Below are 24,825 nucleotides of genomic sequence, written 5' to 3'. Positions count from 1 at the left end.
GTACTGGGATCCATTACACGAGGGCTTAGAGACAAATCCCTTCTAATGTAAAGAGTTTATTTTCTATGATTTAATAGTGAAATGAGAGCATAGTAAGTTACGCTGTCAGACATCGTTTCTTAATGAATACTCTGAGTTATTTACTAAAGTGAGGAATGTCTGGGATTCAAAGTGAGTTGAAAGTGAATTTCAAATTTAAGGACAAAATAGCCCAAACGGATCATAGCTGGAGAATGTTTACAGGTTGGCTATTTGTGGCTTTAACTTTGAAATTCACCTTAAATTGACGATAATTTGCACGTTGGAAAATAATCCTGATTGTGTGCTAAGGTAAGAATTCTCAATGATTCGTTGAAACCTCTGTATTCACATTATTTACTGACCCCTCAGTAAATGAGGAGATATGTGTCTCCTCTACCTGGCTGAGTCCTAAACACAATGAAAACACTGAATGTCTCCTCATATCTGAAGCTGACCGATCACAGTGCCCCCTTGTGGACAACTAGTTATTTTCTTTTGCTCTGTGCGTACTGCTGGCTAAGCCTTTGGATCTGGCTGGTGAAGATAAATTATTGTCCCCTCAATTCACCCCAACCCTTTATAATTGTAATATGCTGCTATAAAAATCCCTACGGTGTCTCAATCACATTTTCTCCAACAATGAATCCTATGAAGGATCCTAAGTGTGTTGGGCTTACCATGGTTTTCTTCACATAAACTTCCTCCCCTCGGGAAAGACCGAAGTCTGCAATCTTGGCTTCCAAATTCTCCCCAACAAGAATGTTCCTGGCAGCCAAATCCCTGTGGATGAACTGACAGACAGACAGCATGAGACCATTTGTAAAGCACTGTGGATTTTGGTGACGCAATAAAAATGGCATAAATAATAATAAATTGCCTGCCGACCTCTCTCTTACCTGCAGTAAGATCTACTGCCGATTGGCTGCTAATTATACTGCAACATGTTTATTCTTATATCGCAGTTACTTTATTTATCTGTTTCTAGCTGAATAAACCTACGGACATGGTAAGTCGTCAGATGGGTACTGACGTATCTGCTTAATACACAGAATGATATATCTATTAACACAGCAACATGGCGGGCATCATCTACAAACAAGTAAAAATGTATAATACAAATTTCAGCTAAAATAGCCAAGCTTTAATTATAGCAGAATTTTTCCAAAAATTTGGCAATCACCTTTCAACTCAGAACAATTTACTGCGTAGTGATTAAATCCCCGCTTCTCCAATTATTCCGATTTCTTTATAATTTTCATTCTCAGGTTAGAAAAGGGCAAAAACTCAAATAATTTGTCCTTCAAGTGCATGTTATAGGGAGATTCTTTTGAAATACAAAAAATTACCATTTTCATTTTGACATGACAATATAAAAGGACTGGGTGAGTAGTGAACTAAGAGCGATACTATTACGTGATCAAATACCTGTTTCTCGCTAAGATACTGCATTCCTTTTGCCACGTCCGACGCAAACTGCAGTAGTTGCTGTGATGTCAGCGTAGAGGCCGTTCCATGTTCTTTGGCAAACACGGGATCTGTTTCGAGGACTCGACTTTTCCGTAAGAAATCGAGTAGATTGCCAAAGGGGGCGAACTCGATGGCAATATACAGGTATCCTGTGTGAGAGACGGGTATGTGTTTCTCATCAAACTCCATATACTACCCCCCTCCCAAATATCTTGATTATCAATAATGACAGCTTGAACCTGACCGTATTACATGTAAAATATGCATCTGTATTTGAATTTGTTCCAATAAATAATTTCTGGTCCTATCCAATAATCCATTTCTTACTTGTATATTTTACTCCTATATATTTACCACGTTTGTGAATATGTTTGCTATACCTCGATTCTCACAGGCACCCAGCAGGTTAATGATATTCGGATGGTGACCAAGTTTACATAACACCTCCAGCTCCCCGGCAAAATCCCGATGGTCGTTCTCAGAGGCAAATTCTGGGAAGAAAATGTATCCATTGAATAAAGAGGTTCTAAAAGTGACTAAAATGAAATGATCAGATGGTGACAGCTCATGTTATAATCCATGTCACAGAAACTATTTGGTAAACAGTTATGGACAGACGTCATGCAATTGGCAAATGTATTGAAAAGGAGAAGAAAGGAGAGCCGATATAATGTATAGGGAACTCTCCCTAAAAAGGGGGATAAACCCTAAACTGTGAATATGTATAATGCAAAAAAGAAAAGAAAACCACAAACAAAAATACTGAAGGAGAGCACCTAGAATAAGAACTAATATTCCCTAATCAGCCCTATATAAGAGTTAAAACATAACTTTTAATAATGAAGGTCAAATCCTAGAACTAACGTAAAACGAATATCTCCAATCAAGCTCAGTGAGTAAGTAAGGCATATAAAGCAATAAGTAAGGATTCCAATAACATGCATATCATTCATAACTGTAGCTATCACCCACTGAAAAAATGTGTAGAAAAATATATATCAATAACAAGTGGAGTAGAATATTGCCGCCAAATGTAACGAGTCATATTGACTGAAAACAGAGGGAGTAAAGGCTTAAAAAGAGAGCAATCCTAGCCTGAAAATAAAGTCAGTGGAGTTGAAAGCTAAGTATGCTATAATTGTGCCGTCGGGGGCACCTAGCCTCAGTCTTAGTTCCCACTGAAATAGTCTTGTGCCTTCGAGGGCACCTATTGCAAATAAACTCCTATCTTCACAACTTGCTGAACTACTCATGGAGAGATGATAAAATTAAATGAGTACGTTATGGTCTGTGGCATGGTCTTTTCATTCAGGTCAATCTTAGTCACGAGCTGTACTGAGGTAAGTATTAAGCTTAGCTAGAAAAGACCGCCGAGCCCCTGACGAGCATATTTTGCCAGAGGGGCTCATCAGAGGCGAATGTAAGCCCAAAATAGGCAAACGGGGAAAAAAGGTATGTAAGCGAGTGGACACTATTCCTAACTTAACTTATCGATGGGATTACTGAATGTCATATATCAACCCTGTAACAGGACTCCAAAAAGCAGAATTTATTCAATGCTACAAGGGCTATCATGGCTGAGATTGTTGGGAGTTCTTTTCAGATGATAGCTCGGGGACTGCTCTTTACATCCCTGGGACAATCAGAATCTTTCATTGACTCTGGAGCACAAAGCCTTAAACACTAGAATTTAATCTATCACACTAATACTAATAGGAAGGATAACTTTCTGCTGCTTATGTTGAATCACCATCATGCCCAGTCTATAAATCCCATCATGCCCAGTCTGTAAATCCCATCATGCCCAGTCTGTAAATCCCATCAAGCTCAGCCTATAAATCCCATCATGCCCAGCCTATAAATCCCATCATGTCCAGCCTATAAATCCCATTATGCTCAGCCTATAAATATGAAGTAATTGTAAGCTCATTTGAACAGGGTCTTCATCAACCTATTGGTCCTGTCAGTCTCTGGGGTCTGTTCACTATGGGGCAGGTGGTCTTGGACTGATCCCCAATATAATTTCTAAGGAAATATTCAAGGAACAGTATTTAGGCCCAAACTGACAGTATACGGGTGACATACAGACATCTCTACGTGTGAAAGTCACCTTTCAGCATTTTGATGGCTGCATTCATCCTGACGCCATCCTTTTTTATTATGGCTTTGATGACTTGCCCGAAATTCCCTTCTCCGATTACATCCTCAAATTTAATGTCCGCCCATTCCAAAATGGGGTACGAGAAGGGCTCCGTCTGGGGTCTTGAGCGCCGAGAAAGGGTCAAAGTCCCGGAGCTGAACTGTAAAATGGTCTCCTCGCCCTAAATTGACAAAAAAAAAAAACAATGCGACTAGTGTAATGTCAGGAAGGATGGATACAGCCTAATGTCTCATCATTTCTTCTCCTGCTGTATAAAATAATATCATCCCTTCCTGACATTCTGACACAATAAATGGACCCAGAGGAGCCTCTATCGTGTCTGACAAAACACGTAACTTGCCTGTCACGGTCACAATGAATTCAAAACCACTTCTCAGGATATTTATATAAAAACATTAAAACTTCAACTTTGCTGCAATTTGAGAGACAGGGAATTCACACACAGAGCTCCTCCCCTTAACACGTACATATGTTAAACTGAATACTGAATTTTCTAAGTTTGGGCAAAATAGCCACGCCAGTGATAGAATTGGCATATGGGCCTACATTTAATATTGTTGGATACACTTTCCAAATTATTTAATATTTCTGGATAAACGTCTATAATATGAATATATAAAAAAAAAATGACACAATTAAAATATGTTTCATATAACAACAATAAAATCTTATCTAACGATATTAAATCGAGACCACATCGGCTCTGATATTTTGCCCTAAACCATTGTCCTTAATCTGACTTTCTTCATCAACGTTTCAAGATATAAACCCTCAAGTGTTTGTGGCCACATTCAGACAGATAGCACACACTTCCTATGTTTTCCTGTAAAACTCGTGGCTTAGTAAATGATCCCCATGTCAGGTTACCCACAGCCATCTTTCATTGTCTAAGTGAACGCTGGGAAGAACGTGTGCAAATTGCGATATTTCTCCCCTCACTCCATCCCTCCCCATGAATGTTTAATCAAGCTGTAGGACAGCGTCTCCCAGGTGGTCAATGGAATTCTAAAGAGGATCTGCAACCATGTTTCATTGCTCTATCGGACCGCTGATTGACGTAAATTTACAGCACTGATAGCGTAACGAGCCAGTAATATGACTTACAGAGCCAGACTGGTAGGTGAACATTCGTTTGCGATGAAATAAATTCTTTTTTATGCAGAACAGAGCGAGCAAGGCGAGAATGATGGTGAAACAGGTGACAGACACTGAGCCAATGATGGCCAGGATTAACTGGCGATCCAATCCCGGGGATTGCGGATTCCGAATCTCCATACTTGGGTTCATATTTGGAAGTTCTAACGGAAGATGAACAAGAGAATTAAAGCAGAGCCATCATGTTGGAAAAATTATTGAATATAAATGTTGTTTAATATATAATTTTATACATCCAATACTGAATACATATTTATATATATATACAAAAAAGGAAAGGGCTTAAATGCAAAATGGAAAATGAAAGTACACTAGTGCAACGCCCTTTTTAATAGTGATAGCGAAATACAAGAAGTGCAAACATTTCGTGCAAACCATCCCTTCTCAATGCACATTGGTTTTTGTACTGCTTGGTATCAGTAATGTCCCGCTTTCTATGGGCTACATTTCTCATGATCCTTTTAGCTAGTAGAGAATTATGGGATATTTAGCCCATTAACATATGGTGTAAAAAGGCGACCTTATACTTTATACAATAGTGAGTAGCTAGCACAAACCTTTGACAAACGTTCCCTTGATGCTGGCATTATAGCTATTGTTAGGGGTGTCTATTGATGTCCTTATTGTTATTACCTCTATTTTGTTATGGAAAATTATATTCCCAGCATGCACCTCAGCTCCCTGATTGGCTGCTCATTGTGTGTCTATGTTTGGCCCAAGTCTCTCTGAAAACCACAGACTGCAGATAAATGCAACTCTAGACTGGAGATGAAGCGATTAGCATACAATAAATATTCAGATAAAACTAACAAAGACCGTACCCTCGCTGTAAGTAGATGTTGTCACGTGTTGGCTCCATTCCCCTGGTACCCTGGAGTTTGCTCGCACACGGAACTGGTACTCGGTGCTGACGTTTAGGCCACTAATCACGTACCACGTTTGGTTGTTGCTCTCTATGTCTGCCCACTGCTGTGCATCAGACACTCCTATTCTGCGGCTCTCAACTGTGTACTTAATGATCCCTCCGTTTGGGTCATCGGGGGGCAACCAGGTCAGTCTTACGCTGTCCCTGGAAACGGGTTCTGCACGGACATCCTTTGGAGGTGATGGACCTGCAGAAATAGGTGTTACAGCAAGTCCAAGCCTCAAATTTATGGAATGATCTACCCTATTAGACAAATCTGTAATTTGCTCATTATTAGAATATTATTAAACCTTATCATCCCATTTTATTATCCCATTTTAATAGTATCACAATAAAAAAAAACACAATTCGTAAAAGTACCAACCAGTACAGATGACATTGAGAAGAAGACTACCCACAAGCTTATAGCCTAGAATCTATCTCCCCAGCTTTTCTTAGATAAACAAAGTGATTCCTTCCATCCTCATTTGTCAGCATGTTTAATAACTGAATGATTATCATAATAACCATCATAACCCACAATCTGTCCTTGTGGGGTAAAACTGGATCAACTGAAGACTGAATTGATTATCCCTCATAAATAAAAATGTGAGAATTCTTTATACTTCACCAAAACGGACCCCTAACAGATCCAGATAATAATGATTTATAATGAATTCTAACAAATAATGAGCAGCGAGAGGAGTCTGAAAGAAATGCTTTATGTATGGTTTGTATGTGTTTGTGTGTATACAGGTCTATGTGTATTACTGTCACATGTAGCCCTGTGGATGGTAAATGGAAGGGCAGTGTGTGTCTAACTCACCCTTGCTGTTGACGGTGATCCTGAATGGATCGGACATGGGCCCAAGGCTCGTGCAGTGGTATATCAGGACCCTGAAGACATAATCCTTATTGGAGCTGAGACCATAGATCCGAGAAGACATGACGTACATTGTGGTGATGTTCTCCTGCCGTATTAGGTTGTTATCGGGATCGTATACCCTCAGCAAGAATCCACTGCCAATGACGCGAGCAGGTGACAAGTGCCAATTAATATACAATGTGTTTCTGTCCTCCACAGAATAGCCCTTGATGACCGGCTTCACCATCGGTTCTGTTGGAAAAGTGGCATGTTACAGTCTATGGATGGCTTCGCGTGATGCTCAGACTGTCTATATCGCTCCTCTTCCATGGGAAGAGAACTTCACAATACGAAGGGTCAAAGTCTCACTCACTATTGTAAATTCTCTATCCATCATAAGATTAACTGTGTGGGAAAATTAATGGGGTTCCCTTTCTTGAATTCTTTAGGGGGTTTGATTTCCAATATTAATTTCTGACTCTGTCATCTTAAATGCAGAGTCTGGATAGGAAATAGTTACTATTAGTACATATTCTATCTACATGTCTATTATCTTTACTGCTAGACCTGCTAGAAAGATAGGTATCAGATATCAGAGGTATCATACGTACCTTGGCAATCTGTCTCTACGGTAGCCAGGGGCCCCAACGACCCTTCCCCGCCCGATCCAGGCCTGCTTAGCTGGGCTTGCACCAGATACACCGTGGTTGGCTTCAGGTTTACCAGAGTAATGTTCTCTTTGTGGTCCACTGAGTCGCACAGGCAGAGAATACTGTGTTAGGTTTATGTGGAACAAACAGACAAACTAAAAGAATTCTTGAAGTCGGTTATGTCTCCAGTTTGGCTGTTTAAATTTGAAATTCACTTCAGGGATACTCACTAAGTGACAATTACAAGGAATTCAAAGTGAATCTCAAATTTAAGGCAAAAACAGCCAAACTGAAAACAGAATTGACCAAGAAAAAAATTGTAATTTGGTTATTCTGGCCTGAATTTTAAAATTTCCCTCAAATTTACTTCTAATATCTGGCAATTCTCATTTTAGTTAACAACCCTGTTAGAATTACTGACAGATTACTTTTTATAGATTGTAACGGTACCCCCAGGCATAAAAGGGTTAAACCGCCGTTTCGTAGAGAGAAGCATATGAATGCCGTAAACAGCTGAACGGGAACCATATGAATGCTGTAAACAGCCGAATAGGAAAAACCATACGAATAGGTTTACACTCCGAGCAGTCAAACTGGAACAGCATACAATAAATCCCCCTAAGAACGAGACAAGGCTCCGTTTTGAGGGTCAAGCAGGAACAGACAGAGCTGTGGGTTTATTGTTCTTATATACACATTAGTACCACCCACAGGGTTTTAGAAAACAACCAATAAACACGTACAATACACTCAGACACTCCCACACAAAATCCTCCCCTCTGCCTGTGATACAATTACCTTACACAATGGGTAATGTAATTATCACAGGCAGATAAATACAGTTTTTCCACATTATTCATAACTTTAAAAGTATGGATCACATTCACACAGAATCAGCATACTCCAACTACAAACATACGTCAAAATCATACAAATTGGTCCAGTGGTTTAAAAGATAGATCGTAGTCCTTTGTGACCAAACGAAGCATGGCTTTTCTGCCCAAAACCAGTTCCACAGAGTCTTCTATCCTGGAGATAATTGGGAAGTAATCCAATTATCTCCAAGGACAGAGGCAAAACTCCATAGAAACACATGGCAGCAAAAGACAATAAAATACATAAAAATATATAACTTTGCAGCGATTGCATAAAACAGGTACATTCAACATATCCCCAGATAGCTCAGATCTGAGCACACATTATTACTGAATGGCGCTCAGATCACACACATACAGTTCAATTACCATGGAGCCAAAGTCTTTCCCATAGTCTTTCCTTATACGAATGGGCTCCATGGCATAGCTATCTGGGGTATCACCGATCCAACAGGGCAAGCACCGAATGACCCGGCTTTCGTGTCTTTGCAGGGGAAAATCAAGCTTTTTAACATGGGGCCATAGTCCAGAGGCAACAGGCGGGCAACCAGGCTCCTCCAATGCAATGTGGCGAGATTGGTCTGGTCACATCTCTCCCCTTTTCCAAACAGAATAACAGGGTATCTGACCTCCTGCCGGTCAGTGCCCTGGTTAGTCCAGCAGCCCACCCACAAAACACAATCAGTAATACAGCCCACACACAATAACTGGTTACTACACCTGGGTAGAGGATAAACTTGTCCATGTCCAGGTGCCTCACCATGGCTGTGTGGGTGACTGGTAAGCTGACTTGGTGGGTTGCTGAGTGGGCAGAGACCAGTGGTACTCTGCCCTGGTGCCAACACTACCACGGGAGTAGTCTGGTTGGAGCCTGGTTGCTGGAGGGGGAGACCGACTGTCTCCCCTTTAGATACACAGCTCTGCTGCTGAAGGGGGAGACCGACTGTCTCCCCTTTAGATACACAGCTCTGACTGTCTCCCCTTTGGCTAAACAGCCCTGTCACTTGGGGGCAGGACTGACCATCACCGCACCGACCTGTGCTGTAAGTGCAGAGACCACGCGCCCATCTGCACGGTTGTGGGGCTTACTGTCTCCCCCTGGTACGTTAAGCTGCCGCTGGGGAGAGGGAGTAACAAGCTCCTCTCCCATATATACTTCCAGCCGCGGGGGAGGGAGACCGACTGTCTCCGCTCCCAATACAGAGTCCTGCTGCTGGGGAAAGGAGACTGGGCTCTCTATACCCTGTAGGACACTCTGCCGCTGGGGAATGGAGACTGTGCTCCCAATTCCCTGCAGATCACACTGCCGCTGGGGAATGGAGACTGAGCTCCCAATTCCCTGCAGATCATAATGCCGCTGGGGAATTCCCTGCAATTCACTCTGCTGCTGGGAGACAGGAGTAACAATCTCTGCCCCCTGTAACTCAGCCTGCCGCTAAGGAATGGAGACTGGGCTCCCAATTCCCTGCATATTACACTGCCGCTGGGGAATGGAGACTGGGCTCCCAATTCCCTGCAGGACCGGTGGACTCGGTCTCATCTCCACCGGCCACCTGGGGTTCTTCCCAGTAAAACTTTACTATCTCGTCCCAGCTGAATTGGTAGGTCTCTGGGTCTGTCACTCTGCTCTCCTGCTGAGCCTTCTCACTGCATTGGAACAGCTGCTGGTAGCCCTGTTCCAGCTCCATCTCCAGGGTCACCAGGTGGACCAGGTCTTGCTCAATTTCGTGAGTGTCATCCCAGTCTTACCTGCTCTCCCTCCACTCACAGAGATCACTGAACCGGGCTTGTGTAGGGCTCCCAAACTCGGGCTCTGAAAAAGACTCCCATAACAAGCCAGGACCATCAAACTCCTCTCCCTCTGGCTTGTCATGCTCGGCTATCCAGGGCAGGTACTGTGCCCCATACCACCAGAGCGCCTGGTAGGCATCTTCTAACCACATCTCCTGCCATACTAGGTGTTCCAATTTCTTCACCCATTCCTCCAGGGGCTGCTCTCCCAGGAAGGGCATCCGCAGGACTACTCGCTTCTGTAACCGCTGGTCTTCCTTGGGGAATCTCTCGTCCCGCTGGTACTCCACAATACCCAGTGCCTGGTACCAGATGCCTTTGTGAACTGCATCTCGGTCATCCATGTCACCCTCATCGTACTCCACTGCTGGTTCCATCCTGGTGCTGTCAGGGTCGCTGTACTGAGACATGCGTTGCCCTCAAATTGTAAAATCCAAAGAAATGGTGTCTCCTGTAGCTGTCCTTCTGGCTGTAGGAACGATCCCGCCGCTTGCCACATAGATTACCCCTGCCATAGTATTTTTTAGATAATTGTTGTTCCAATTGTAACCATTAGGAGTCTTAATTCATTTTACATTTCACAAAAAAATATACACATAGTTACATAGCTAAAAAGAGACATGTGTCCATCAAGTTCAGACTTTCTCACATCTGTTTTTGCTGTGGATCCAAAAGAAGGCAAAAAAAAAAAAATAGTTTGAAGCACTTCAAATTTTGCAACAAACTAGAAAAAAAAATCCTATTAGACCCCAGAATGAAAGTCAGATATCTCTTTGGATCAAGAAGCTATTACCCCACTAATTAAAAATATATACCTAAATATTATGTGTTTGCAAGAATGTATCCAATTGCTGTTTAAACATCTGTACAGATAAAACAACTTCTTCAGGAAGAGAATTCCACATCCTCATTGTTCTTATGGTAAAAAAAAACCCTTTTCTTTGCTTTAGACTAAATCTCCTTTCTTCCAGTCTAAACGTGTGACCTTGTGTCCTATTTATAGTGCTGAAGCTACAGTTGTCTTACTGGAGGCGCAGTTTGCTATTGACTCATGTTTGTAGCCAGGTAACTTTAACAGTGTTCCCACTAAGTACATTTTTTGTGAGCCCCAGTATTGAAGGAGTTAAGGAAGAAAGTGTGATAGATCAGATTAAATGTGAAAAAAGGTGATAGGAGGCTCATAAAATATGCTAAGAGTTGCCTGTGACGGGTTCTCCCTGAAGGAGGCCACTTATAGAGGAAACATTTCACAGGTTACTCACCTACAATGGATGACCAATGTGATAAACCATCCCTGGGTTTGTAGAGAAGTTTAACAGATGTTATTGGTCCATCACCCATAAATTGCTTGAACGGGGCAAGTTGCACCCTCTGGCTGCCTCTGTCCAGCACTTGTGGGGGATCTATGGGTACCGGCGGCACTGTACGGAGAAAATTTAGACATGGGTACAGTGGGCATTGTAGGAAGATAATGCGGGGGTGGGAACAGCAGGCACAGTAAAGTTGTTTTGGTGCTTTCTAACATTCCTATAACTTATATTTTCAAAGTTTGTTTTAAAATAAAGTTTATTGGAAAGCGGAATGCAGTCCATTATAATTACCTTTAACATAAACTTGAAACTTGCGACTGTCCTGCCCCCCACTGGTGGACACGTGACACTCCCAGAAGCCATTGTCCACCAAGTTCAGTGACGGTACGATGAACTCACAGGTGCTGCGCTCTCGTTCTAACACCGCTTTACTAGCCTTGGAGGAAGGAGAGAAAGAGGGGGGATTAAATGAACACCATGTTACATATCAAAACTTAATCCCTTTAACTCCTTTCGTCCAATCAAATGCCAGATGGGTTGCATCTTACAACTTACATTCACTCCTTTCTAACACCACGTCTGACCAAAGCTCAGTGACATACTGATACCTCCCATCTCAACTACTACGACCCCCAAAGGGATATACAACAAGCTGGAAAAACCAAACTAGTTGAATATGTAACTGGAAATCGTAATTCATATATTGTAATAACTGTACAAACTTGAAAAAATAGTAATAATAGTACAAAAAATAGAGTAAATAGAATACCATCTAATTCAAAGTGCAATCTTGCCTTAATGGCTCACCTCTAGATATGTCTCTCCAAAGGATACCCTTGTCCTACTAAACCCAGCGCGAGCTGCTATCTAGTGACTTTATTGAGGCTTAAATGCAATGTCAAGGTTAGTGGCTTGTGGATCTATTGGTAGGCGTCATGCAACTGACGTGGGTGTTCAACTTTTGGCTCACACTCGGTCCTTTGTAACAAAATCCGAGCTGTTGCTGGTTAAAGTGTTGAATATCCTGTAAAGTTCGCAGACTACACCATATTGAGTTCACCCTAACAGATAAGTGGGGAACAGCGTATAAATGGTAGCCGGGATAGGCGTAAATCTTGGCCACTGTGGAAGATATTCATATACTTCACAGAGCTAAAGTTAGATAATGGTGCCTTTGCTAGGTAGATATTAAGCCCGTTAGTCAAAAGTAAAAGAGGATATGCATAAATACTGGATATAGTTGTATACCCCCTAATTGGTAAATAGGAGATGGTATATGAATAATATCCAGAGTATGGTATTCAGCCGCTATAGAGGGCTAATTGAGTACCTCTTAAGATATACACATCTAAGTAATTTAGACTCCAAAAAGTATAGAGTATGAAACTGCGAACTAACAATTGATCTACATATATACAGAGTTATTCAAATAAGGCATACCAAGTATAGCCGTCAGGAGAGAAAGTAGAGGTGAATAATAAGGATTAAAGTGCCTCTATGTGCAGAACCATACTTAGAGTGTTGGTTGCCTGCACATAGTGATAGATAACCTAGTGAGGAAAGCACACAGTGAGGAAAAAGTGAGCCCAAAAGAGCCCGACGCGCGTTTCGGTGCTGAGATGCACCTTCGTCAGGGGCTAACTGGAGACTGCGTCTCGGTCTCCTTTTACAGGGGTTTAGGTCCCAGAGTCTCTAGTTCTGACCAATCAGGAGGTTGCTGACATGCGCATTAACGCTCCCGGCCATCATGTGATCATTATGCTAATGGTGGTATTGATTGAGCTCATAGGAGCCATTTTTAACCGGTTCCGTGCTGGAAAGCTTCAAGCTAGTCCTATATCCTCCGTGAGCTCAGGAGGTTAGGGCCGGCTGTATACCGCCACGGTGCAATGTATCAAGTGGATACACTGTGATCACGGTTTGGTTTCACATTATACCGCCGAGTTGCCTTGTATCAAATGTATACGCGGTGATGTCGGTTACTACGACCCCCAACCTTTCATTCAGTTGCACACGTGCCCAGGTTGCCCCTTTACAGGTTTATCTTCATCCAATAATGTTTTGAAATTGGTATTTGGTGATTTCACTATTCACCAAATCTTGCTGATTTCTCTGTGACTATTGTTTTCCACCTAACATTGACATGGTCTTGGTATGATCTTGGCTATATTTAGCATTGAGGGGTTTAGTTGGCACTTACATGGAGAATTAAAGTTTTGTCCTCATTTTCTTGTCGATGTCTGATATTTACCAGTTTGATGAAAACACCCAGTTCGGGCTGAAAATGTTCACATTTTTATATGACTTATTTTAAATCAAGCAGATCTTGAGGCAAATTGATGAATTACTCCATGACTATATAAACACATCATTCTATAGATTTAAAATGAAAGGTCTAGGAACTTACAGCCAGCACAGACCCATCCGGCCTTCGTAACACAATGCTCTCCCGGACTGGCTGAGGGTTACCGGACGCGCTGCAAGTCAAAGTGGCCGAGGAATTCACATTGAACTCAATCTCAGATGGCAGGCCTGTGATTTGGGGTTCCCTGTCTGAAAGCATCAAAACACAGAAACACAATAAGACAATGTAGCAAGAGGTGAACAAACAACTTGTGCTATCCCCCTACACAGTGCACAGTGCACAGCTTTTACTATCCCCCTACACAGTGCACGGCTTTTACTATCCCCCTACACAATGCACGGCTTTTACTATCCCCCTACACAATGCACGGCTTTTACTATCCCCCTACACAATGCACGGCTTATACTATCATTCTACACAGTGCGCGGCTTGTACTATCCCCCCACACAATGCACGGCTTGTACTATCCCCCCACACAATGCACGGCTTTTACTATTCCCCTACACAATGCACGGCTTATACTATCCCCCTACACAATGCACGGCTTATACTATCCCCCTACACAATGCACAGCTTGTACTATCCCCATACACAATGCACAGATTGTACTATCCCCATACACAATGCACGGCTTGTACTATCCCCCTACACAATGCACAGCTTGTACTATCCCCCTACACAATGCACAGCTTGTACTATCCCTCTACACAATGCACGGCGTGTACTATCCCTCTACACAATGCACGGCGTGTACTATCCCTCTACACAATGCACAGCTTGTACTATCCCTCTACACAATGCACAGCTTGTACTATCCCTCTACACAATGCACAGCTTGTACTATCCCTCTACACAATGCACAGCTTGTACTATCCCTCTACACAATGCACAGCTTGTACTATCCCCATACACAATGCACGGCTTGTACTATCACAATGCACAGCTTGTACTATCCCCCTACACAATGCACGGCTTGTACTATCCCCCTACACAATGCACGGCTTGTACTATCCCCCTACACAATGCACGGCTTGTACTATCCCCCTACACAATGCACGGCTTGTACTATCCCCCTACACAATGCACAGCTTGTACTATCCCCATACACGATGCACAGCTTGTACTATCCCTCTACACTCTGCACGGCTTGTACTATCCCTCTACACGATGCACAGCTTGTACTATCCCTCTACACTCTGCACGGCTTGTACTATCCCCCTACACAATGCACGGCTTGTACTATCCCTCTGCACGATGCACAGCTTGTACTATCCCTCTACACTCTGCACGGCTTGTACTATCCCCCTACACAATGCACAGCTTGTACTATCCCTCTACACAATGCACAGCTTGTACTATCCCTCTACACTCTGCACGGCTTGTACTATCCCTCTACACGATGCACTGCTTGTACTATCCCCCTACACAATGCACGGCTTGTACTATCCCTCTACACGATGCACTGCTTGTACTATCCCTCTACACGATGCACAGCTTGTACTATCCCTCTGCACGATGCACAGCTTGTACTATCCCCCCACACAATGCACGGCTAGTACAAGCTGTGCATTGTGTAGGGGGATAGTACAAGCTGTGCATTGTGTAGAGGGATAGTACAAGACGTGCATTGTGTAGGGGGATAGTACAAGCTGTGCATTGTGTAGAGGGATAGTACAAGCCGTGCATTGTGTAGAGGGATACACAATGCACGGCTTGTACTATCCCTCTACACGATGCACGGCTTGTACTATCCCTCTACACAATGCACGGCTTTTACTATCCCTCTACACAATGCACGGCTTGTACTATCCCCCTACACAGTGCACGGATTGTACTATCCCACCACACAATGCACAGCTTGTACTATCCCCCTACACAATGCACGTCTTGTACTATCCCTCTACACAATGCACAGCTTGTACTATCCCCCTACACAATGCACGTCTTGTACTATCCCTCTACACAATGCACGGCTTGTACTATCCCTCTGCACGATGCACAGCTTGTACTATCCCCCCACACAATGCACGGCTTGTACTATCCCTCTACACAATGCACGGCTTGTACTATCCCCCTACACGATGCACAGCTTGTACTATCCCTCTGCACGATGCACAGCTTGTACTATCCCCCCACACAATGCACGGCTTGTACTATCCCTCTACACAATGCACGGCTTGTACTATCCCTCTACACGATGCACGGCTTGTACTATCCCTCTACACAATGCACGGCTTTTACTATCCCTCTACACAATGCACGGATTGTACTATCCCCCTACACAATGCACAGCTTGTACTATCCCCCTACACAATGCACGTCTTGTACTATCCCTCTACACAATGCACAGCTTGTACTATCCCTCTACACAATGCACAGCTTGTACTATCCCCATACACCCCATACACAATGCACGGCTTGTACTATCCCCCTAAACAATGCACAGCTTGTACTATCCACCCACACAATGCACGGCTTGTACTATCCCTCTACACAATGCACGGCTTGTACTATCCCTCTACACAATGCACGGCTTGTACTATCCCTCTACACAATGCACAGCTTGTACTATCCCCATACACAATGCACAGATTGTACTATCCCTCTACACAATGCACGGCTTGTACTATCCCTCTACACAATGCACAGCTTGTACTATCCCCATACACAATGCACAGCTTGTACTATCCCCCTACACAATGCACGGCTTGTACTTGTCAGGATCATCATTGGGTTTTACACAATATTGTGTATTTGGGTCTGGCTGGGATCGAACCTGAGTTGCCTGCATCCCAGTCAGGATCCTTACATTGGGCTCCACGCATCTTTGACTGTTTCTAGATGTTCTTGGTATCCTGTAGTCTGAGCCTGTTTGCCTGGGATTTGCACACCTGTTCCTGGTTCCATGATCATTGGCTGAGTCTTCCTATTTAAACCCCGCAAGTCTGGTCCTCGTTGTCAGATCGTGTTTCCTGTTCCGTTTGGTTTCACTGCTGTTTATCTGACTCCTGGTTTTGATCTCCTGCTCGTCTACTGTTTTCGCCTGATTGCCGCCAGCCCTGACTTCTGATTCTGTTTCCGACTACTCTTCTGGATTTCCCTTGTCTGTACTGCGTTCCAGGAAGCACTGGTTATTTCAGCCCCAGTGCACTGTGTCACACCCTTGGGGATTTCTGTCCTGAGTCCCCTCGGTCTGTGCCGAATTGCAAAGGGTGCCTTAACTCTGCCTGCCGGACTCCCACTCCAGGTAAGATCCCTGTCAGTACTATCCCCCTACACAATGCACGGCTTGTACTATCCCCCTACACAATGCACGGCTTGTACTATCCCCATACACAATGCACGGCTTGTACTATCCCCCTACACAATGCACAGCTTGTACTATCCCCCTACACAATGCACAGCTTGTACTATCCCCCTACACAATGCACAGCTTGTACTATCCTTCTACACAATGCACAGCTTGTACTATCCCCCTACACAATGCACGGCTTGTACTATCCCCCTACACAATGCACGGCTTGTACTATCCCCCTACACAATGCACAGCTTGTACTATCCCCCTACACAATGCACGGCTTGTACTATCCCCCTACACAATGCACAGCTTGTACTATCCCCCTACACAATGCACGGCTTGTACTATCCTTCTACACAATGCACAGCTTGTACTATCCCCCTACACAATGCACGGCTTGTACTATCCCCCTACACAATGCACGGCTTGTACTATCCCCCTACACGATGCACAGCTTGTACTATCCCCCTACACAATGCACGGCTTGTACTATCCCTCTACACGATGCACAGCTTGTACTATCCCTCTACACAATGCACGGATTGTACTATCCCCCTACACGATGTACTATCTGGAAACATTGTAAGCAGTAAGTATTGCAGTTAGCATGTTAATCTCCCATGTTAAGAATAGTGTAGGACCCACTGATAGTGAGGATTTTTTGATGTAGAATTGGGCTTAACACGGTATGGCCGTGGTAGAACTGTGTCTTTTGTGTGCGCTGTTCCCCTTAATCTGTATTTTCAAGATATATTGGTTGTTACACCAGCACCACTGCATGTTCTGAGTGTGCCCCTTGATTCTCTTCTTTTCTAGTATGACGGTATCGGAGAGAACCAGACGTTATTCAACTAGTGCGAAAATACAGCGCCACTATGACCTGTCAGACCGCCACCTGTACTGCGGAAATCTGGGCAGAAAAGTTAGGGACTACACCTACTTTCATTTTACTTTCTAAAAAGCATATTCATTAATTATTACTATTAAAGGGACATTTAAAGCTGCTGCTGCATGTGTCTGAGAAATTACATATCACTACTGGCTGTCAATCATAGAACCACTAGAGCATCTTCCTCAGACCGATATTCCGCTATTAGACTTCACATACTAAGTGGTAGCAGGAAGTTGCTTAGAATAGGGAGTTGTGGCGATGGGATTACGTTTTAGTTGGATTTTAAAATATTCCTATTAATTGAAGCAGGTGGACCAACTGAGTGTAAAAAAATATAGATTTTTTTTTGTATAGTGTCCTTTAAATAAGCTTTTACTAAATATTCGACATTGTAACACTTGATGTCAATACATGTCAGTTATCGATCAGGCTTGAAATTCCTTTATTTAAACCCATTACAGATAAGGTGCTAATGACTCAATGTCCAGCCTGCCCCACGCATTTCACAATTACATGGTTATCTATTGAACTGAAAAAGATCTGGAAAGAACTGAGAAGAGAGCTACGCAGCCATTTCGTTAACGTTAACCTTAAATGGGAAATTCACTTTGAATTTAGTGTGAATTCTCACCTTAGTAAATAACCCCATTGTGTGTATTATATAACCAGACCACAAGTTAGATTCTTGAAATTACCTGATTTCTCACAGTTCTTCCCATGCCAACCGGACGGACACACACAGCCGCTAAACCGGTTACAGGATCCGCCACTTTCACACTCACACTTCAGGGCACAGTTTGCCCCATAATAGCCCTCAGAGCAAGCTGCCAACAGAACACACAGGAGTATAATTATATACAATGAATAAAGTGGGTCAGTAAGAATAAGGACCAGGGACTTGTGACCAGTTTTCACACCAATAAGCAGGCTGTACACCAATGGAAACTCAAGGATCTCAGTTCCATTGCTATACGAACACTTCTTACTGTGATAGGATGAGCACATAGGACATCTACTTTAACACTGCTTACCGTATCGGATATTCACATGTAGGACATCTACTTTAACACTGCTTACTCTACCGGAGATTCACACGTAAGACATCTACTTTAACACTGCTGTGCTTACCCTACCGGAGAGTCACACGTAGGACATCTACTTTAACACTACTTACCATACCGGAGATTCACACGTAAGACATCTACTTTAACACTACTTACCATACCGGAGATTCACACGTAAGACATCTACTTTAACACTACTTACCATACCGGAGATTCACACGTAAGACATCTACTTTAACACTGCTGTGCTTACCCTACCGGAGAGTCACACGTAGGACATCTACTTTAACACTACTTACCATACCGGAGATTCACACGTAAGACATCTACTTTAACACTGCTGTGCTTACCATACCAGAGATTCACACGTAGGACATCTACTTTAACACTGCTTACCATACCGGAGATTCACACGTTGGATATCTACTTTAACACGACTTACAATACCAGAGATTTACACGTAAGACATCTACTTTAACACTGCTGTGCTTACCATACCGGAGATTCACACGTAGGACTTTAACACTGCTTACCGTACCGGAGATTCACACGTAGGACATCTACTTTAACACTGCTTACCTACCGGAGATTCACACGTAGGACATCTACTTTAACACTACTTACCATACCGGAGATTCACACGTAAGACATCTACTTTAACACTGCTGTGCTTACCCTACCGGAGAGTCACACGTAGGACATCTACTTTAACACTACTTACCATACCGGAGATTCACACGTAAGACATCTACTTTAACACTGCTGTGCTTACCATACCAGAGATTCACACGTAGGACATCTACTTTAACACTGCTTACCATACCGGAGATTCACACGTTGGATATCTACTTTAACACGACTTACAATACCAGAGATTTACACGTAAGACATCTACTTTAACACTGCTGTGCTTACCATACCGGAGATTCACACGTAGGACTTTAACACTGCTTACCGTACCGGAGATTCACACGTAGGACTTTAACACTGCTTACCGTACCGGAGATTCACACGTAGGACATCTACTTTAACACTGCTTACCTACCGGAGATTCACACGTAGGACATCTACTTTAACACTGCCTACCATTCTGGAGATTCACACGTAGTACATTTACTTTAACACTGCCTACCATTCCAGAGATTTACATGTAGGAAATCTACTTTAACACTGCTTATTTAGACTGCTCTCCTGTTCTTGTTTCCTTTAGTAACTTTTAAATCCCAAGAGCTCCTTATACAACCTGTCCTGCTCCCTGAACACAGCCTGGCTCTTCGCCAACTTGGCCAGATACTGGCCGCATGATTAGAGTGGGATGTTGTGAGTTTCCAAACGATGAGAATGGGATGCAAATTTGAGAAGATTTCAGATTTATATTTTAGGATTCGACCCCTGCCCAGAAATCCCAATTTTTCAAGAATCGCGTCTGTGAATGGGGAGCATGGGAAAGGAGGGAGTGCTATAGGTTTGTGAAGTTTGGGATTTGGTACCTGTTTGGCAATCTGATCCCGTCCAGCCACTGGCACAAGAACAGCCATATGGGTCAGGAAGGCAGAAGATATACCCTTTACATCCATTTTCTTTCTTACAAGTCTCTTGGCAATTTCTTCCAAAGGTCCCTTCCCGGCAGGCTGCGGAGACAGATTATATCACAGTGTGTAATCACTCATTTATAGCATTCCTCCTAGAAAAGGAATCATGGTTAGTAATGGCCAATATCTTTTACATCAGCCAATACTACCAGCGACCGTATTTTATTAAATGATGTGTCTGTATTATTGTTAGCTTCCTTACTTATGTATTTACTGCATGTTGGATTCCCTTATAAAGATCTGGATTTGTTTCACATTTATATAATTTATTCTGTGATCCCTTAACCCTCACGTTTGCTTCTCCCCTAAAAAAATATTCCACTAATATAAATAAAATGACAAAAATAATAAAAATAACCCAGTATAATAATTACAGGAATGTAGGTCCGGTGTGAACAAGCATTGCTGAAATCCCAGATCACAGTGGCCACACATGGACAAGGAGTCTGCATTTTGTAGGATATGACAATTCTAGACATTGTCTTATCACTAATCCTGCTGTAAATTCTAGCTGCTTTCTGATTGATCAAAATCCAATGTCGCCAATAAGAAAAAAAGGTTTCATTTCAAAAATCGTATTTGATGTTTATTTCTGGTGTTACAGCCCTCACTAGAAGGGTCTATCCAACCACTGAGCTTCTCAACGATTTCTACTTACTGCAGTTCAGCTGGCATTGCCCAATTATTGGCAGCCCACTGCCCCTGATCTGACTTATTTCAACAAACTGAATACTAGATGATGTTTTTAATACACCAGAACAAAATGCAGATATTTTATAGAACACTTTATTAAAATAAAATAATCCCAGATAGTATTGTCTGTCTCTGACCTGTTGTATATCATTGTTCACCTACCTTTCTCACAGCGAGTACCCATGAATCCTGGGGCACAGACACACTCCCCGCTGTTATCATGACAAATTCCACCATTCAAACAATCAAGGCAATCCTTCTGACACAGGTGGCCCCATTTATTCTCTGGACACCCTGTAATTAGACAGTAGACATTGATGGTTTTCTTGTTACCAAACTGACAGACATTCTTGTCAAATATATTTAATTAGAGAGGTTTTTTATATATTGTAATAAACACTAAACAATAGTAACAGATACAATAAATAATAATGGAATGGGGAAACTGGGAGAAAAGGGGTATCCATTCATATATATATATATATATATATATCCAAGAAGAGAAGAGAGCACTCCAGAGGACTTGTTTGAAGCAATTTATTCCGTGAGGAAAATCGTGCAGAAAATCGACGTTTCGACCCGCAGGTCTTTATCAAGATACAAAATCAAGTACAAACATATCTTTATATACCCTATAAGATTAAGGAGTGATTACTTACCCTGAATAAGATGTGCACCCGAAAGCCATGTGTGTTCGATGAGCTGTGATTGAAAAACCCGCACTGGCCGTTCCGTCGGTGTGTAGTGACGTCACCAATAGTGCGACGGGACGGAAAAGGACGTGAGCGTGCGTCTAAGTAACCCAGGGAACCAAGTGTGGGCAAAGACTTCCGTGATGTGTGTGCAGTGTGAAAATTAAGCCAGTTAAAAATACATAAGAAGAAGATATTCATTAATAAAACCACATATTGGGTTGGGCTTGTACTGTTATGAATAGACATATTAATCCTGCAGATAGGTTCATCCAGTGATGAACAGCGCAATGCGTATGTGTGTTAAATACAAGACGAGAATCATAGAGGATAATGATCAAAAAAGGGACAAGTGCGAAAGGACAGAGGACCCAGGTTGCAGAGGGTGTCAAAAGATGGGAAAGGCGGGGGATATGTGACAAGAAGTGGTAAAACATAAGGACTTACAAACAAAACGTGACCAAAACAATGTGCACATGAACTGATCTGTATAGAAGGGTCCTGAGGTGCTAAGCGGTGTGTATGGGAGTGAGTGAAGAACTGGAAAGGTAGTGAAGTGACGTGTGGGAAGATGTTATGCAGCTAGTGGTAGTAGGCTAGGAAGCCAAGTGCTAGGTGTAGAGTTAAGGGAGAAGTGGTAAAGTAGGAGGAAAGGTGACAGGACAGGAAATCCCATATAGCGTCTAGTAGGCTGGATTGTATGCAATAACCAAGTAGATACATAAAGTTGTGTATACATGGACCGAACAGGGTCCTGCACTCCAAAACGAGCGTGTGACAATGCCCAATTTACCAATAGACAATATTATGTAGAATAGAGGCAGATGAATGAACAGGACGTGGGGAGTAAATAATAAACATAAAAATAAAGAAGGTAAAAAGATAAAAAATCTATACAAAAAATGAGCAATATATAGCATCTAGTAGTAAAGAAATGCTAGGATTGTGAGAACTCAATATCACAAAAAAGAAATGAAAAATATACGGACAATATATGAGAAAATAAGTAAATAAAAATCAAATAGAATAAAATACGAAAAAATAGAAATGAATGTACAAACATATACAAAAATACCATGGGCGACCATAGTAGAGACATATCAATACGTTTGCCCATCCACACTCAGGGAAGCGTTACCCCATTAAACACCATATTACCTGTCTCACCACCCACGTAGTCTATCTAATATCCTGCCCCTGTGGACTATACTACGTGGGAAAAACCGATCTCACGCTTAGAGACAGAATGCGGGGACACCGGTCAGGCATTATGACTGCATTCAGGGACAATAAAACAGAAAAACCGGTGGCCAAACACTTCCTAGAGATGAACCACCGTCTACCCACTCTCAAATTTATAGCCATTGACCACATCCCCCCTCTGTCCAGGGGGGGTGATCGATCCAGGATCCTGCTCCAACGGGAGGCATACTGGACCAAGACGCTAGACACCGTACACCCAAGGGGACTTAATGAATACATCTCCCTCCATGCGTTCTTGGACACTCGCTGAGTCTTTGAACTTTTTCAACTATTTGAATTTTTTATGCATTTTTTTGCATCTCTTGACATGCGTCCAATAACTTGGACACCATCATGTCCGCTTGGTATTGATATGTCTCTACTATGATATACTATTGATATGTCTCTACTATGTCTCTACTATGGTCGCCCATGGTATTTTTGTATATGTTTGTACATTCATTTCTATTTTTTCGTATTTTATTCTATTTGATTTTTATTTACTTATTTTCTCATATATTGTCCGTATATTTTTCATTTCTTTTTTGTGATATTGAGTTCTCACAATCCTAGCATTTCTTTACTACTAGATGCTATATATTGCTCATTTTTTGTATAGATTTTTTATCTTTTTACCTTCTTTATTTTTATGTTTATTATTTACTCCCCACGTCCTGTTCATTCATCTGCCTCTATTCTACATAATATTGTCTATTGGTAAATTGGGCATTGTCACACGCTCGTTTTGGAGTGCAGGACCCTGTTCGGTCCATGTATACACAACTTTATGTATCTACTTGGTTATTGCATACAATCCAGCCTACTAGACGCTATATGGGATTTCCTGTCCTGTCACCTTTCCTCCTACTTTACCACTTCTCCCTTAACTCTACACCTAGCACTTGGCTTCCTAGCCTACTACCACTAGCTGCATAACATCTTCCCACACGTCACTTCACTACCTTTCCAGTTCTTCACTCACTCCCATACACACCGCTTAGCACCTCAGGACCCTTCTATACAGATCAGTTCATGTGCACATTGTTTTGGTCACGTTTTGTTTGTAAGTCCTTATGTTTTACCACTTCTTGTCACATATCCCCCGCCTTTCCCATCTTTTGACACCCTCTGCAACCTGGGTCCTCTGTCCTTTCGCACTTGTCCCTTTTTTGATCATTATCCTCTATGATTCTCGTCTTGTATTTAACACACATACGCATTGCGCTGTTCATCACTGGATGAACCTATCTGCAGGATTAATATGTCTATTCATAACAGTACAAGCCCAACCCAATATGTGGTTTTATTAATGAATATCTTCTTCTTATGTATTTTTAACTGGCTTAATTTTCACACTGCACACACATCACGGAAGTCTTTGCCCACACTTGGTTCCCTGGGTTACTTAGACGCACGCTCACGTCCTTTTCCGTCCCGTCGCACTATTGGTGACGTCACTACACACCGACGGAACGGCCAGTGCGGGTTTTTCAATCACAGCTCATCGAACACACATGGCTTTCGGGTGCACATCTTATTCAGGGTAAGTAATCACTCCTTAATCTTATAGGGTATATAAAGATATGTTTGTACTTGATTTTGTATCTTGATAAAGACCTGCGGGTCGAAACGTCGATTTTCTGCACGATTTTCCTCACGGAATAAATTGCTTCAAACAAGTCCTCTGGAGTGCTCTCTTCTCTTCTTGGATATACATGTACGCTGTGTAGCACCGAGGCTTTTTTCTGCGGTTCTATTTAAAGGTAGAGTGCCAGACTTTGAACATTT

The 24,825-nt window shown here is 42.5% G+C and overlaps 1 protein-coding gene across 2 annotated transcripts in view; it reads right to left on the bottom strand.

Moving 5' to 3' along the window:
* The window catches only part of TIE1 (tyrosine kinase with immunoglobulin like and EGF like domains 1), a 75,656-nt gene that overhangs the window by 9,640 nt on the left and 41,191 nt on the right, over positions 1–24,825 (bottom strand). For both annotated transcript variants that reach the window (XM_063427654.1, XM_063427655.1), the window contains 14 exons: positions 21,266–21,397; positions 20,309–20,449; positions 18,450–18,578; positions 13,607–13,752; positions 11,491–11,635; positions 11,152–11,310; positions 7,185–7,322; positions 6,535–6,825; positions 5,626–5,916; positions 4,754–4,947; positions 3,599–3,809; positions 1,869–1,979; positions 1,447–1,637; positions 699–812 (listed from right to left, as the gene is read on the bottom strand). In XM_063427654.1, coding sequence (XP_063283724.1) covers positions 699–812; positions 1,447–1,637; positions 1,869–1,979; positions 3,599–3,809; positions 4,754–4,947; positions 5,626–5,916; positions 6,535–6,825; positions 7,185–7,322; positions 11,152–11,310; positions 11,491–11,635; positions 13,607–13,752; positions 18,450–18,578; positions 20,309–20,449; positions 21,266–21,397 — 2,393 coding nt within the window. The remainder of the gene's footprint in view (positions 1–698; positions 813–1,446; positions 1,638–1,868; positions 1,980–3,598; positions 3,810–4,753; positions 4,948–5,625; positions 5,917–6,534; positions 6,826–7,184; positions 7,323–11,151; positions 11,311–11,490; positions 11,636–13,606; positions 13,753–18,449; positions 18,579–20,308; positions 20,450–21,265; positions 21,398–24,825) is intronic.

This window comes from Pelobates fuscus, chromosome 7, assembly GCF_036172605.1.
Source record: "Pelobates fuscus isolate aPelFus1 chromosome 7, aPelFus1.pri, whole genome shotgun sequence".
Taxonomy (NCBI): domain Eukaryota; kingdom Metazoa; phylum Chordata; class Amphibia; order Anura; family Pelobatidae; genus Pelobates; species Pelobates fuscus.
The sequence above is the reverse complement of the archived record's forward strand: the minus strand, read 5'-3'. Positions and strand labels throughout refer to the sequence as shown.